Source organism: Ixodes scapularis, unplaced genomic scaffold, assembly GCF_016920785.2.
Source record: "Ixodes scapularis isolate PalLabHiFi unplaced genomic scaffold, ASM1692078v2 PGA_scaffold12__126_contigs__length_90152505, whole genome shotgun sequence".
Lineage (NCBI taxonomy): Eukaryota > Metazoa > Arthropoda > Arachnida > Ixodida > Ixodidae > Ixodes > Ixodes scapularis.
In genome coordinates this window covers 75,010,836-75,027,487 of record NW_024609838.1, presented here as the reverse complement: position 1 = coordinate 75,027,487, position 16,652 = coordinate 75,010,836, and the positions used below count along the sequence as shown (strand labels likewise).

At 50.2% G+C, this 16,652-nt stretch overlaps 1 protein-coding gene across 1 annotated transcript; it reads left to right on the top strand.

The window, feature by feature from the left end:
- Nucleotides 1–2,732: 2,732 nt before the first annotated feature.
- On the top strand, nucleotides 2,733–4,626 carry LOC115331084 (putative nuclease HARBI1). Its single transcript, XM_040213178.3, has 3 exons — nucleotides 2,733–2,750; nucleotides 3,307–3,521; nucleotides 4,070–4,626. The coding sequence occupies exons 2-3, from the start codon at nucleotides 3,463–3,465 to the stop codon at nucleotides 4,383–4,385; spliced, it is 375 nt and encodes a 124-aa protein (XP_040069112.3). The 5' UTR covers nucleotides 2,733–2,750; nucleotides 3,307–3,462; the 3' UTR covers nucleotides 4,386–4,626.
- The last annotated feature ends 12,026 nt before the right edge of the window (nucleotides 4,627–16,652 follow it).

The window sequence follows — 16,652 nt, the reverse complement described above, 5'->3', positions numbered from 1 at the left end:
GCGGGCGCTCTCAGGTATGTTTTAAACGTCGTAGGGAAGAGAACGAGCGCTCAGCTTGCGGCGTTACACGAAGGGTCGCTATGATCTTGAGGAGACCCTAAACGTTTGAGAAGAGGTCCTCCGAAAGAGAGCGACTGACTGTGGCGAAGACGTAACGAGCGTTTCATGTTTCTCCCTCTTTCACTGGACGCCTAAAAGTTCCCCTATTGGTGGCGAAGTTTCCCTCACTTCGTGAAATTTCCCTCCGTCAAGACGAGCGTCTCGGCGGTCGCTCACGGATGCGATGAAGTCCGTCTTGCTTTCTGCGTTTCGTGTCGAGGTGGCCTCCGATGCAATTCGTTATTAGATTAATCTTTTCGTTGCACGGAACATCAGAGACTCCGAAGAGCCTTCATATTCTCACTACACATATGCGCAAGGGTACTCAACTTAATTCCAAGTTCGGCGTGTTGTTTCCGTGGTTGTGTCTGGTCACTCTGGTGTGTGATGTCATTTCTCCGAGTGACGGTACGACGAGTTCGGACTGACGACTTCTTACCCCCCCCCCCCCCCCCCCCCCCCCCCGGGGATATGCCGCTGCTGCCTTTGGACCACGCTGCAAGATAAAGTGGCCTAGCAAAGATAAAACCCTTTCCTTTGGCATCTTGTTCTGTAGCACGAATTTGTTAAACCTTTAGTAGATAATAGATTTTGGTTTTGTAATTGTTCAGAATTACCATCGCCCTATATATGGGCACCTAGTGTTTGTGCGAGGACGGTTGCTCTGATTTTTCAGCGTCGAGATTTTTTTGTATTTGTTTTTGCTGCTTAATTCTTTTGTGACAGTATAGCCTCCCGGTAACAGCCAGGCGGCGCCAGTAGAGTGAGAATCCAAGGTTATACCCTGCCTCGGTGTAACTTGGCAAAGGGTGAACGACAAGCCCGCCACTGCGTGCCGACGGCTTCGATATCCGCTGCGTATACGAGCGCAACGCACAGATATTGGATCATGACGAAGCGGAAGGCCTGAAACTTCTTCGCAGCAAAGGCGCACTCCGATGATACCCACGCTCCGATTGGCCTACCGGGCCGCAGCGTCCGCCGTACTTGCATGTTATGCGATCACGGCTTCCATGGCCTACCCAGTATTTCTTGCTTCAGTCACTAGGCTATAGCGGCGCCACCAGAGTAATAGCTCATGTTTGAACAATGCAGCTGCCACTCCCAGGCATGCCCGATGTTTCTTCCTTCAGTCGCTAGATAGCTCCACACCAAACAGCATTGCAGGGGGCCTATACACCAGTGTCCGAGGTCCTAGCTCCCAGCGATAAAATTGTGAAATGATCTGAAGCGCAGGCCTTTGTGAAAAGAGCGGCTGCGCATAAAACAAGTTTTTTCTCTTTATAACACTTTTGGCAATGGCGTTGTTGTTAAAGCTTCGTGACTATGCCGTTCCGACGTTCTTGCACTACAATATGTGCAAAAATTTCTAAGCAAAAACAAAGAAAAAAAACAAAAAAACGGAGTCTTGCAAAAAGCGCAGCCTCCCCCCCCCTTTTTTTTTTTACTGTGATTGCGTCAGCATAAACAAACATGGCGGTGCCCATGGAACAGAGCAGACACTGGTCTACGGCTATCATTGTGTTTCGTCTGGCCTTCACGTTTTGGTAATTCCGTGCTATCTCAAGACGCGAGGTGTGCGCTGTGAGGAAGCTTTTTAAGTCGGTGGGCCGCAACAATGATGACAATAGAGCAGTGAGCCCCACGGCGGCAGTAGAACAGTGAGCCCCACCCCCGTATTCCTGCAAATGAAGCAGTAAAAATACAAAGAAATTGCCGAAAACAAGAGGCCGTCAATGCCAAGAGCTCGTACAGGGAAGGGAGACACTCTTTCATGCGTTGCAGAACAAAACAGAAATATACACAAAAGCGTCGGGAACAAACTGGTCAGTTGTCATCATACTAAGCAGAGCGCATACTAACCGCCGTATTCTTAAACGCTACTCGACTCGAAACTCGACTCGAAACTCGACTTGAGGGTGGTTTTGCGATTCATAAACAGATCTCCACTCGAAACTCCACTCGACTCCAAAATCTCCACTCGAAACTCCAAAATTTACTCGAGATCTCGAGTCTGCGCCGGAGCTACCTTGAACGGCCACTCGAGCCACTCGAGTGCGTTCAGTGTCATGGCGGCCGACGCATCGTTCGCCGACTTCGTCGACTTCGTGTTGAGAACGGACGAAGTCCTTCACGACAGCCGAGACCCCGACCAGGACGTCGATGTGCCGAGACGGCGTTGCCGGGACCGGCTCAACCCGTTGGAGCATTTCAACGACTGGGAGTTTCTGGTGCGATATCGTTTTACGAAATCGACAGTAGTAAGCCTTCTCCAGTGCCTGCCGCTGGAAGCAAACGAGAGCAGTCGCGGCCTGCCACTGTCCCCGATGCTCCAGCTCCTCGTAGCGCTGAGATTTTATGGCGCCGGCACTTTTCAAGTAGTTACGGGCGACCTCGTTAACGTGTCGCAGCCGACGGTGTGCCGCGTAATTGAGCGTGTCTCCCGGGTCCTCGCCGAGACTCTCTTCCCCCGCCTCGTGGATTTCCCGGAGGGCGACTGCGACGAGGTCATGCGGGATTTCTACAACATCGGCAAGTTCCCCAGTGTGACTGGGTGCATCGACTGCACCCACGTCAAAATAAAGGGACCTGGCGGTCCCAATGGGGAAGTCTACAGGAACAGGAAAGGGTTCTTCTCCCTCAACGTGCAGGTAAGTTCACTTCTGTCTGTGCTGTTAGCGACAGCGAAGTAAGTTGAAAACAACGGCACGCCAAGACCCGGTGTGGCACGTGAAAGCTCGGCGATATTGTGACTGATATAGACTAGAACTTGTAGAGAGATCTGCACTCTGCGACAGTGCAGAGTGGTGGTGGGCCAGCTAGAGAGGGTTCAAAACCAAGAATTATGTATTGTGTGTTTGGAAACATACATTTAATTGGGTGCCGAGGTGGCTTTTGTTATTTTATAGCAAACGCTCATGTTTTATAGCATTTTCCCCTTGAATTATACTTTTCGAACAAAATATTAGGGAGATTTTACCCCGTGCTCAAATTCTCTTCTATTATACCGCGTGAAAAACCTAGGAATTAAGCCACATTGAAGCTTACGTCACATAAAACTGCGAGAACTCAAATGCTAGTTAATTTCCAAAGCTTGCAGATGCACTTTGTCAAAATATACTAATCATAGTAGAAATATCAGCTTGAGCACTTGTGTTCATATCATGGCAACCTGCTCATCCCTGTACTGCTCCTTCCTATCCACAGGCCATCACAGGACCCCAGCTGCAGTTTTTTGACCTTGTTGCTAGATGGCCAGGCTCCGTGCATGACAGCAGGATATTCGATAACAGTCGTGCAAGGGTCCTGTACGAGAATCGGCGCATCCCTGGCCTGCTGCTCGGAGATGCAGGCTATGCCTGCATGTCATTTCTTCTGACGCCCCTGACCAGCCCAGGTGTAGCCAACAGCCCAAAGGGCAGGTATGTACTAATTTGTTGAAAGAAATAATGGCATGAAATTCAGAACAGCTAACAAGAAGTGATGCTGTAGCCACAGTGTTCCTATTGGTTACTATTAGTTCTGCAAATCTTTGTCACAGCTAGATTCATGACCTTTGGGCCTTTGTATGGCAAAAAAAGCTGGCATTATTCACTTCCTGTGGACAAATTTTTGTTTCAAAAGTGTGTAGCATACAACATTTTAGTTCTATTTTTATTTTCCTCGAGAACATTTGTTGTTCTTCCTCGTCACAGTTAGTCGGTGTCAATTGTTGCTTTTTGTCACTAGAATTGGACTAGGGCCAAGAACTTGAATTAAGACGGTAATGTAGAAAACACCAGCCAAAACCACTGTATGCAGAACAGTAGCCTCTGGTAAGCAATAGAAAATGCCAAAAATGCAGCTAGCATGGATGGGCCGCACTGTACAGGTTACTGAACCATACTGATGGTTGCAGCAGTGGCGATTTTTACACCTGAAGACCTTTATCTTGCAACGTTGCTTTCATTACCAATGCTGCACCATATAGGTACCAAGCAGCTCACCTAAAAACAAGGAACTCGGTCGAACGGGCATTTGGAGTGTTCAAGCGACGCTTCCCATGCCTGGACATGCGGCTACAGTACAAGGCGGAACGGTCAGCCCTCATCATCACCGCCTGTGCTGCACTGCACAACCTGGCCCTGCTGCGAAAAGAGCCATGCCCACCTGCTCTACCCTCTCCACCAGTACCCCGACGCCGGAGGCGGCTGCGTCCTCATGTACTGCCATCACCTCCAGACCCTGTCGACACAATCAACGGCTCGCTGAAACGCACACAGATCATCGCACTGTGTTTCCAATAGGGATATTCAACCAGTAGCACATGTTTATAGTCAATGACAGGTCAAGGATAGTGTACAAGCTGGAGAGGAGGAAGCAGACAGAAGCTTGAGGTGGAGAGGGGAAACCTCCTCTCCACTTAAAGCTTCCGTCCTACTTCTCATCTCCAGCTTGTACTCTGTTCTTGACCCGTCACTGACTCGTGCAAATACTCGGACACGAATTCAGTAGTAAGCGCTCGAATAAATTGATTTTCAAATCCAATTCCGCGTATTTGGTCAATCTAACATATTCTGGGAAAGACTTGTGGCCAGCACAGAGCTAACGAAAGACCTACCCTTCCCTTCAATTGTAGTGTGCTGTTTCATTCAACTTCCGAATATGCATAACACATTAGGTTCTATCGTTTCACTACAATGTAGCGCACATAAAATAAATAAGTCAATCCTCGGAATGCTTTTAAACTGAAAGAACCCAAATTTAATTGTGATTTCCACACCCTTGTAGCTTGCAGCGCAGGGCTGCCAGCTGCTCCACCTTTATCTCTCTCTCCAGCTGGAGCAGCTGGAACTCTGCCCGTCCGCGTCGTCGCTGCTCAAAAAGCTTGTTGCGGAGTATGCGCATTTGCATTAAATGTTGCGCCTCCTTCCGCCGATCTTCCCTCTCGAGGATGTCTACACGGGCCTCCTTTTCGGGAGCCATGATCCGCTCCAGTGCTGCGATGCGGTTTCCAGCTCTTCTGGATGCCCCACTTGGCAGCTCAGCACGGGGGCAGCTAATGCTCCTTGCCGGCGGAGTCACACAAGCAGCTCCAACGCTGCTGTCTTTGAGAGGTGAGGCGGACGGCTCAGGAGCATCTGGGCGTGCAAAACACATTGGCACTGTGAGTGCTAGGGGAAGAGCAAGTACACAGGGGAAGAGGCCCAACAGCCACATGGGCCTTTCGTAGAAATGTTCAAAGCTAGGTGTTGGCAAATTAGTCAAACCTCGTTATATCGAACAGCGCAAGGACCGTGAAATAGTTCGATATAATCAAAATTCGATATACAAAGTCACACACAAAAAGAGTGTCAAAGCACAGCGCGATTTAATCAGAGACAGGCTAACGGCAAAAAATGACTATACTTCGTTTCAGCTTCCGTTCGAGCGCAGCCAAAGGCTGACGGACGCTTCGCAACTTCGAGAAGAGCATTTTTACGCATCGCAAAGTAGTCCGCAAAAGTAATTCCTTTTAAACAACTGTTTTGTGCGTAAACGCTGCACAATATTCCAGATGTGTACTGCTGAGAATGATTTGCAACTAAAGGAATTAAATATCTGAAGTTTAACTTCTTATTAATATATGTAGATACATGTGGTTTGGTAAAAAAATGTACGTCCGCTGGCAACACGGCTGCAGCGCTCAGTTTTGATTTTGTTCCTGTAATTGCCGAATCATGTGCTTTGCTGCTTGTTTTTTCGTTGCTTTCCTCACCGAGTCTCTTCAAAACGTCCTTTCGCAAAGGCATGTCTGGGCGTACAATTCCCTGATACACAGCGAAATCAGGGCACCCCTTTACCTGCCGATCACATTGTACGCCAAGAAGCTGGTAGAAAGGACTGTGGCTCGAGCCCTAATATATCCAGACAATACAAGGAAACATCAACTGCCGGGTCGTCGGGCATCTTGCAATGTCTACTTACATCTCGAAACTATGCCGAAATGCCGAACAGGTGGAAAGCTCGGACACAGACGCCAGCGGCCAGCCTACGTACTGACATCCCCTGCGACTAAATTTCAGAACGTGAAAGGTCACTTTTTAAACCTGTAGCAGACGATTTCGTTGATACACCCGTAGCAGACGAAATACTCGGCGAGCGCGGGCGGCGCGGACGACCAGCGGCGCAGCGGAGCGATACCAAGTGCAGGTGAGATCGCGTGACCAATTGCCAACGTGTGATTCGCTCCGGCCACACGTAGCTTTGGCTGCGCTCGGACGGAAGTTGAAACGAGGTACAGTATTCACGTGAAGCGTTAAGGTGAACTATTTATTCCGACGAAAAAAACTGCCGCAGTGTAGATTGCTGCATGGAGCTGACCGCATGCCTTATTACGGCCGGCTCCACTGTCTCCAAGCAGTCCACCAGCGCCAGATCACTACCGTCGATTGCACTGCAGTAGCGGCGTAAAAGTGAGACCGTCTTCCCGACAATGTTGTACCAGGCTTTGAAGCGTTGCAGCCACCCTCTACTTGCGGCGACGTTTTGTGCTTGGTGGATGAACGCAAAGTCCTTTGCTTTCTGTTGAAGCATCGGCCTGACGCCGGAATGTTCCGAGCCCTTGCGTCCATAAACCACTTGTGAAGTGATCTTTCCACCTTTTCGAAGGCCGGTGTCCGAACACGGCGTGCGCTGGAGTGCTTGCTTTGTTCAGCCTTCGGTTTGATGTCACTTTTCGTCTTCAGCAGCGTGCTCAAAGTGCTTCGCAGTATGTTGTACGCTTCGGCAATGCTGGACTTCTTTTCTCCTTTTTCAACGCGGCGGATGATTTCAAGCTTTGTCGCGAACGTCAGCGACGTACGTTTCTTTACGATTGTTGCCATCGCCACATGCGGTTGACGCAACGTCGGAGGAACGAACCCGGAGCCACGAAACTGCACAGGGCTTGAAAAGAGCGATGCTGGCGATAGGATTGAGCTGACTGGACTGAGCCCGAATGTCGCCGAATCTGGATGGCGTTCCCGGCACCACAGGCATAAAGCTTTATGCGGGCATGCGCTTGAATAAAAGTCGCAAACGCCTGCTGCGCCACCGCTATCCTACGATGTGTTGCGGGAAAGCCCGTGTTCCAAAACTTACTCGATCTAACTCTAGGGTAAAGGTGGTTGTCGAAAACCTACCCGCGTCCAGCGTTTCTCTATTTGTGATGCCGCGTGACATAATCCGCCAGGGTAACTCGTATCTATTCGAGTAGGTTTGGAACGCAGCCTCGGTGTGTCGCGCTCCTGTACGCTATACGCCGTTTAGTTGCTGCACTTGGAGTAGGAGGAGTAAAAGAGCGCCGACTTAACGCGCCCACTGCCACAGATACGGTACGCCGCCAACGACGGTTTGGCGGGATGGCGGATGGCTGCGACTGCTGCTGGCGGCAGCTGCCACGACTCGCTTGCTGTCGCGGAAGCGCAACGAGAAGGCACGTGATCTGTACCGAGTCTTCCCAAAATTTTCTGCCGTCGTGGCGCTGTACGCTTTGCAACCACTAGTTTTGGTTTCAATTCACAGTACTATCAGTACTATGTCACGACCCACTGCTCGCATTTTCAATTTTGGAACTTCGAAGATATGTACAATAGTGTAGACGTTGCCGAGCGATAAAAGAAAAAGGCTTCGGTGCCTTTTTTTCTGTTCCAGATTTGCTGTTAAAATGATACAAGTCGCAAATACAAGTAGACATGTTACAGCTCACGGTACCCATCCTCGACATGTTGGTGCAAATTTGTCCCAATCCAAAAGCCCCCAGTTACCTGGCACGTCGTTCCAGCAGGCGTGATTGTCATTGCCTTTAGTGCCTCGCACCATTGCTTCAAACATTGCAGCCGGAGGCAGCGACAGCACTGGCCGGTCTCTTGCCCTGTCGCTGTCGCAGAGATTTGTCACCACTGCCTCCATGTGGTCTGCCGCCGCTCCCACAAGAAAGAGTGAGGGGCTCATCGGCCAGCTTGTTCGTGGCCCACCTCCTGCGACAGAAACTAAAGAATTTGAAGCCCAGATTGGAGAGAGTGAACAATGTATGGGACGAACAATTCAAAGAGCACACTGAATTTTCGAAACGCCTCCGTGCGAGATAAAAACAATTGTTAAGGGGACTAGAGCGAACCTAACGAAGAGAAAATCTAGCACAACCCAGTGGAGGCCCACCTGGAACCTCCTTATGGGCAATTGAATGCTGGGAACTTTGTTAGAATAGGCTTCCGGCAAGATGCGGGGACCTCATTTGTTTTCAGTGACGATTGTAAAAAAAAAAAAGTCAATAACGCCAAATGTTCTACAAAAAAATATGTCAAGAAAAAAGCAAAGAAGTAGGCCCACTTTGGATCGAACCTGGATCGGCTGCATGCGTATGAAGCGAACTTTGCTACGCTACAGCTTTGAACAACTCGTTTTAAAAATTCGTTTTATACGAGACCCGGAAAGGAGCACGACGTCGTGCACATAGCATTGTTCTGGTCGAAAGGACTTCTCTCCGATGTTTACTTTGTACACATCGGGAACGGTTTACCAAATATGCAAATTGTCGACTTACCCGTGGCGTGGATGTCTCTCGTCTCGTCGGACTTGGTTTTTTTGTATCTGGATTTTTCGTTCTCCCAACGCTTCTTAAGTTGCTTAGCGCTTCGTGCGCGGACGTTTGGCTGGCTGTTATACTCGGTGCTGAGTTTCTCCCAAGCTTTAAGCTTAGCCTCCTTCGAGTAGTTATTTGTCTTCTTGTTTTCAAGAACTCGCGCATGTTTCGTTACGAGCGCTTGGAGGAGCGCCTTCTCCTCCGCAGTATAAATAAAACGAGCCCCTGCCCGCTCTTCGGTATCGGCCATTTCCGAGTCGTTGCCGTTGGGGTCCTCCATGATTTGTCGTGCGAGGCGGCGAGGCGACGAAGCAGGGCTGCACGGTAGACAAAGGGCGGCGAAAGCAAGAAAAAACGAGACGAAATCGACAAACCGTGAGATAGACGACTGTCGACGAGGGAACGACAAGACGCAGCTAGCGAATGCGCTTGTTGCCAGACAAGGTAACGACTTTGTCCGTTTTGCCGCTCAAACACGTCTAAACTTTACGCTGCCTTAATAAAACTTCGTAGTTCACTAATTCGATGTTTGTATGGTACACGTTTTTAGATAACACGAACGAATATATTTACTTTTCACGTGAAAATGGTGTTTTAAATCAAACCTTTGGCTATAATCTCGCTTCCAGACGTCCTCAAGCTTGTTGGAGTGGAGAACGGAATCTCGAGTTCGAGTGAGTGCCGATTCGCGTCTGTGAATACCGATGGCACTTCGAGTGGAGTCGCGCGTCCATACTCCACTCAAGTCGAGTCGAGTTTGGAGTCGAGTAGGGGAATGTTTATGAATACGGCGGTTAGTGTGGTGCGCGCTGTCTGCCACTCGCCGCGAGGACGCCTACCGGGAGATTCGGTCGCGTTCCGCAGGCACACCGCGGCAGCGGCTCCAATGCCGTGAGGAGGAACGCCGGTTCCGCCACGCACTTCCATGTTATCGCCAAGAAAAGGCTGAGACGAACATGTATTAAAGGGACCATGAAACGATTCTGAAATCGAATTTCATCCACCGATCGTCGTAAAAGCTGTGAAAAGCAACACAAAAATAGGGAGCCAAAAATATTCTTCGCTATAGAACTTTTAAAAGAAAACTGGACTCTTTTGCGCCTTCTTTCCTTCGAAAGCTCTCTGCCTCTTCACTGCGATGCATCCGCGGAACCGCAGCACGTCAGCCGAATCCACGTCGCCTATTGGGTAAAAGCCTATCTCACCACCACCGCGATCATAAACAATAAATAGCCGGCGAATGTTTCCTAAAAGTTTTGTTAAGTAATATTCAGGTCCACATTTTGTAGCATAATAGACCGATCTCACCAAGCGTTCCACGCATAAGTGACGCCGCCATAACTGTAGTTCGTAGGAGGCAGACGCCAATTCACGAGATAGCTCATGCCGCCTCGTGCTCTGCTCGCACAGCGCTCCAGCGGGGTTGTCGCGCGTGCAGGAACACTACAGCTACCACGATGCATTTCGGCAGCGGTGGCGTACCCAAACTAGCTGTGAGATCGGTCTATTAGAGATGTGATGAAAATTTCGAAATTTGATAATGCTGAGAGCCAAGCGCCATCTATCGTGCGGTAAACGAAGGAACTACTGCGCTTGCGCAGTAAGGCCGACAGCGTCGCTCAGTTACTTGGTCGGAACGTTTTACTACGTGTTCTTCTCGCGCGTCCCGACTTCAAGCAGCTAGCAAAAAGTACTTGAAACAGAGCACGACGAACAAGAACGCTGGATCCACAAACACCCGGGAAAAGCTACTACTGCCACGAATCCACCGACCCCGACCAAGCGAGCTCGGCCGCTCGGAAGCCGTGACTTCACATGCTGCAGTGAGGCTTGATTAAATTTTCTCAAAGAGAATTAGCGCTCTCGGTCTCTCTCTGTCTCATTTTTACCTAAGGCTTCCGACTATGCGATTTCAACTGTCTATAATTTCAGAGGTGATATTTCTGTTGACTGAACGAATCTGTTGAGATCCTCGATGGATGCTTCGTTGTTGCGCCATGCGACGCGGGACGCGTTGGCTGCTAAAAATTCCTTGCCCCCCCTCCCCTCCGGATGCAGGAGCTGTGAGAGAAGAGGTTGAAACGCACGCGGAAAATAGGGAATAACTAACTAGGTACAAATCGACTTGCTTCGCGTCCAAGCAAGAAAACAGTTGCCGAACAGCCGGATCCGACAGTTATTGCCCCATGGGATCTCCAGCGCCCGCCATGCTCGCATCAGTTCCATACACCATTTTTCAAACGATGGGGGGGGACGTGGGAACTGCGACGGCCGTTAGGGGGTTGGGAAGCGTGGGGAGGCTCACGGGAAGACAGGTTTTCTGTTTCCGGCTTACGTTCGGGGCGCTCCAAAAACGCGAGAGGATCTGCCGCTGGTAAATTTGGAGCGTGTCCGATGGAGCGGATTTTCTGCTCTCTCACGCATTTTGAAAACCGATCCGGATTTACCACTGGAATTCACCATCAGTGGTTTGTCTGCAGCATACGAGTCGCGAAACGGCGACCCATGTTGATCGGATAGGTTCATAGGTCACAAAATTGTCTTCGGTGTCTAATCCTTGGGAACAATCGTCGGGGTAGAACAATTTGTGCCTCCTTCGTGCCTGCCCCAGGAGGCACGAGAATAGGTGAGCCGGCGGAGACTTCGCGACAGCACCAGGAGAACGTCTCCGTCTTGATGATTCTGCCCTTGGTCCATGGACTCCGTGGACCTTCCTCCTGACCCGGGCCAGCCATCAGAAGGCTTTTCTGGGGAACAGTGCGGCCCAGCTCGGGCGGCTCGGCACCCGTACTACGACCGTCCAGTTGGCAGCACCACGAGCGCTATGACACCCGATCAAGAAGACAGTCGGCAGCAGCGTGGAGACTGGCGACCAAGGTCGGCCTCTCGGGGACGGTCTGACGCTCCCGGGACCCGGCCGTCCCGGAGAAGGTTCATGGGCCTGCGGTCCGAGCGTTGCCGCCGCGGCCTCGCTCGGACCGAGGTTACCGCCGCGGTCTGAGCGGCGGTCATGGTGAGTCACGGACCAAAGGGTCGCCGAGGGCGGCCAAGTCGTCCAGGATCGTCACTACCTGGTCGTCGCAATTTGTGGCACGTCTTACTCTTCTGTACGAGCTACGCTGTGCAGCAAACGAACGGACCCGCCGCGGCGGTTGATGCGTGAGTACGCTGCGTGGTGGGAGTTGGAAGACGGGGCTTTCTGTGAGCCCGACCGGTAGTTGGAATCCCCACAATTTGGCGCCCAACGTGCAACGTGAGCCGAGCAACACCACCGAGCATCGGCGTTCCCAGTGAGTGGCGCTCTGTGTCGCGGAAGAACCGCCTGTCGCACCATTTTGATCGCCCGATATCGGGGTACTTTCCTCGGCTTCGTTCGACGGCATTCAGAGTGCATCGCGAGCCAGTGCGTCGTGAACTCCGATATGCTGAACATTTACGGCAGCGGTTCCGGGGGCTGCCGGGGTCCCTGATCGCTGTGAGCACGACTGGAATCCGTGCTGTCAACGTGAAGGTCTCGTAATTTGGGGGTTTGAGAGCCGGCGCCCCTTTTCCTGAAGGGGTGCCTAATGTTTTAAGAGGAGGGAAACCTGTGGGAACCAATGGCTTCCCTCCCGCGAGAAGGCGCAAGCAGCGGACGTTCCAGCCGAAGTCGTCTGGCTTCGAGCCTGCTCGTTCCGTATCGTGTCGGGGAGAGTACGGCACACCGCTGGCCCACTCTTTCGCACTCCTCCGCGCGACTCGTTTTCGAAGGACCCGCGACAAATCGCGCTGGACAGTGGGGCGTCCCCTCCTTCGAGTGGACAGCCGTCTGGCGAGGAGTCCTGGATTGGGCTCCAGGCGGCGCATTTCTAGCGCGCAGCGGACGTTGCACGCGCCCCGACAGTACGCTCCCCTTCTTTTGAGCGCGCCGCGCGCCTCGAACGCGCGGCACCGCTATTCGCCGAATTCAGTCACCTGAGGAGCAGGATCAACATGCCGTGCAGGAAAGACAGCACTACGGAGATGAACGCTCTTACCCTAGAGTTGCTGTATAGGTAACTCTGGGGTATGAGCGCACAGTTGCGCGTTCATCTCCGTAGCGCCGTCTTTCCTGCACGGCATGTTGATCCCGCTCGTCACGTGCCTGAATTCGGCGAATAGCGGCGCCGCGCGTTCGAGGCGCGCGGCGCGCTCAAAAGCAGGGAAACGTACTGTCGGGGCGCGTGCAACGTCTACTTTCCTGCAAGGCACTTGATCCGGCTCCTCACGTGATAGCGTAACTCTGGCTCCCGTAGGGAACCTATGCAGGAGCTCTACCCACCCCCTTCCCGCTGCGCCACCTGCTGTTAGGCTGGCTCCTTGAAACTACGACGCCGTTGCTATGGTGCCACACGACGCTTCGCAGCCAATGGGAATTTAGGTGTCGTTTTTCGCTGCTACAGACAACGCCGGCTTCGCTCCATAGGACATTTAATGGCTTCGCCTTATTGTGACGCACTTGTGCTGAGAAAACAAGAGAAGAGAATACTGTAAAACCCTTTATTTTCGCGGCCTATGTTTCGCCCGACTCGGTCACGGAGGACATATTCGTGGCCATTAAATTTCGCTAATTCCAGACGCCTGCATTGAAACTCTTAAGGCTAGCCCACATGGCGCGTTTTTCAGTGCGTCTAGACGCGCGTCTCGGCTTGGCGCGCGCGCTAAGCGGGACGCGTGCGCCCAGTCAAACCATACGCAGCGCTACCGCGCAGCGCTTCGCGTCTGCGTTTCCGAAGCGTCTGCCCAACGTAGCCAGACGCGCTTAAGAAACAAATGCAAACATTAAATAGGAATCGCGCGGTAGATGATGGCTACATGCCGTAATATTTAATTTTAGTAATAGTAAGCACTCATTTTTATTACAGCAATCGCAATGAAGCTCAATTTCACTAATTTTCATCCTTTTTAGTGCGTACGCATCATCCACGTTTCGATACGCCATTGGCATCACCATCGCCCGCGCCAAAACATTTACAGCTGGCCGGCTGGCCGCTGGCCGCTACAGTGGTTACGTTGTTGCGGTTGTTGCCGGTAGTATTAATTTTGTACCTCTGTCTCTCGGTGTCCTTGTATTATTTACATTTACCTGCGAGAGTGCAGGACGCTTTTGTACTTCGCTAGGTCCTCTCTGTTCCGCTGAAGCAGCGTCAGCCTCTCCCGCGGAGCAGAGAGGATTCCCTGGACTTGTGTAAAAGGTATGATAAACTGATATCCGCGGGGGGAAGGACGTAACTACCCATGTTCGCCCTGCTGCTAGCGTTGGCGGGGCCTAAAAGCCGTTTTTATTTAAGGCCGCGAGCGTGCAAATTTTGTAAACTCCGCGCGCGCGGGTGTGTGTGTGTGCGTGCGGGCGTGCGCTTTGCCTTGGAATGGCACAGGGCTGCTACCTGTTTTGTGTGTGTATCTTTCTGCTTTGAGTGTTTTTATTTATTTTCCTTTCCCGTATCCCTTTCCCTACTTGGCGGCGGGCTAGCAGGCCCACCTGCGTAAGGGTCTCGACCTTTTTGCCTAGCCTCGCACGCTGCCGAGTGGGTATCGCAATATGTGCAAATAAAAAGTATTATTATTATTATTATCGCCTTCGTCGCGAGGTCTGTGGCGAAAACTACAGTCCTACAGTGGAGAAAATTCAAACGCTCCTTGCAACTAGTGAACACGGCGGTTCATTGGTTGTTGCCTTCTGGACGCAGCGCGAGACGCGACGCGTGGACGCAAAATATCTGGCTCCTCCAGATACGCCGGGATGCGCCAAAAAACGCTGCGTTTCGTCCCGGCGCCGGAAGTGACGTCAAAGCGCAGGCGCAGACGCGACGCAGACGCGGAGAAAAGCGCACCATGTGGGCTAGCCTTTAAGGCGGCGGTCCCACGGCCCCAACCATGATACCGGTGGCAGCTGTGCTAATGCTCCCATCTGCGGTGCAAATGTGGTGTCTGTGCGCGTGCCACGTATTTCGTGTTTTTTTTTTGTTTTTTGTCCAAATTTTAATTTGTCATCACTGTTTTAGTGCAAAATGTGATTTACATTTTTTTCAAAACGTAACGCACAATAAAAAAACAAAAAGTGCAAGTTTTGGTATTTTCAAAGACGTATGCATTTCATGTTTCTAGACTTGTAATGCATCCAAGCAGCATTATTGTTTTATTTAATAGATGAAGAACTCGTCTAGTTTTGTGTAAACGTCTTTTTCTTAATTAGAACACTCACAGTTTTTAATGCTTACTTAAAAATAGCCTTTTTTTTATGTGATTTTGAAGTCTCGTAACCCAGTCTCACGTCATAACGCAGCAACGATATTTAAGGGCATGCCCCTGGAAAACATGGGAACCCAGCATACAAAATATTAGAAGTGCAACACCAGCAGTTTTCTTGCAAGCACAACTTGATTGTGATAAAATTTCAAAGAATTCCCTTCACGCGTTCTTGGTTTTCTCAGGCAGCATTCTGGCATCTGATGAAATTTTTTTTTTAAATTGTATGCTGGACGAACAGAGGTGGTTCACTGTAAGCGGGATTTTTTTGTATTCTTATTCATATTTGTTTAAAATCATTTTAAATCATGGGACTATTTTGAATCTCGACGTTGTACGCAAGAAACCGGTTTCATAAAAGAGGACAATTATTTAAACAACGATTCTTTAATTAGAGCTCTTCTTGTTTTAATTAAAATCACTTTCTATGATTGTAAGTTTTTAAAGCATGCTAATTGTATTAAATAATAAAAAAGAACCTAAGTTGTAGCAGACGAAGCACTCTTGCGCCATCTTTTGAAAGGTGGCTGAAGTTCAGGAAAAGTGGGGCTGATTCTGTCCCTGACGCAGAGGATTCTTCTCTCAAATATTTCCTCGCGCTGCTTCCTCGTTCTTGCAATGAATCACAGTAAATCTCGCAGAAAAAAAAAAGAAAATAAAGAAAAACGAGAAGCGCGTCACAAGAATTACGAGGGTCACGAGCAAGTTCTAGAAAACACCTAGTTCCTAAAAATAAACTATTCAATGCTGCCCGCCATGTTCCGACACCATGAAAGGTGCAAATATTGAGCTACACATGATGGTGACTGCAAGAGAGGATTTCATTCCCTTCACTCCAATAATTTTAACAGACTTTTTTTTTTAAGGTTTCAGCTTTTTATCTGCGCTGGTTCTGTTTTATTCGCCATCGTGCAGGGATTTGAGATTTTAAGTTTTAACGACTCGGCCTCACGGTAAGGATACAAAGAGCCAGTCATCGTGGTTCAAATCTGATGCTAAGGAAAAGGGTCTAACACCCTTTCCATGAAGTGCCCTATCGAAAGCGTTGAACATGTGCGAAGCCCATACTAGGTCGTTTTTCTTTGGATTAATTTTTATTATATTTATTCAAATAAGAATGATATCAATGGTGTTGGTTTCATAATGCAGCGACTCCAAGCTTCCACTTTGCGCTTTACACCAACCATGACTCCTGCCCTTTGCTACTAAGGATAAGCTGCCAAGTCCGCCTGGCAGCTTATCCGTCTCAGCTGAGTGTGTGGGAAAGAAAGCAATTCCAAAGGCCATTGGGACTCAAGCCACGTCTCAAGACGGTCGCGCGCCTCACCCCTTTGCACTGCTTTCTTTCACTCAGTCTCAGCTGAGACGCTGTTCTAGCAAGCCAGCTCAAAATCACAACTCGTGAAGTTTCCTCGCGCTTCTCTTTCGTTCTTCAGAGTCCTCGCAATGAGTGCATCGAAATGAAATCAATCGAGATGCTCAGTGCTGCCCTGCCATGTTCTTTCACGACCAGGCTAGAGAGCGCTTTCCTTGTGGCCTCCACTTTCACCGTGAAGCGACGGAACTTCTTTTTCCGCGTAGGGGTACGACCTCACAACCATGCCCAGTTCCACCTGAGCCATCCCGAACAACTGTTACCCGACCACTGTGATTTAAAATGTGTGCAATTATACTTGCTTGAAATAACTGTAGTGAGCCGATT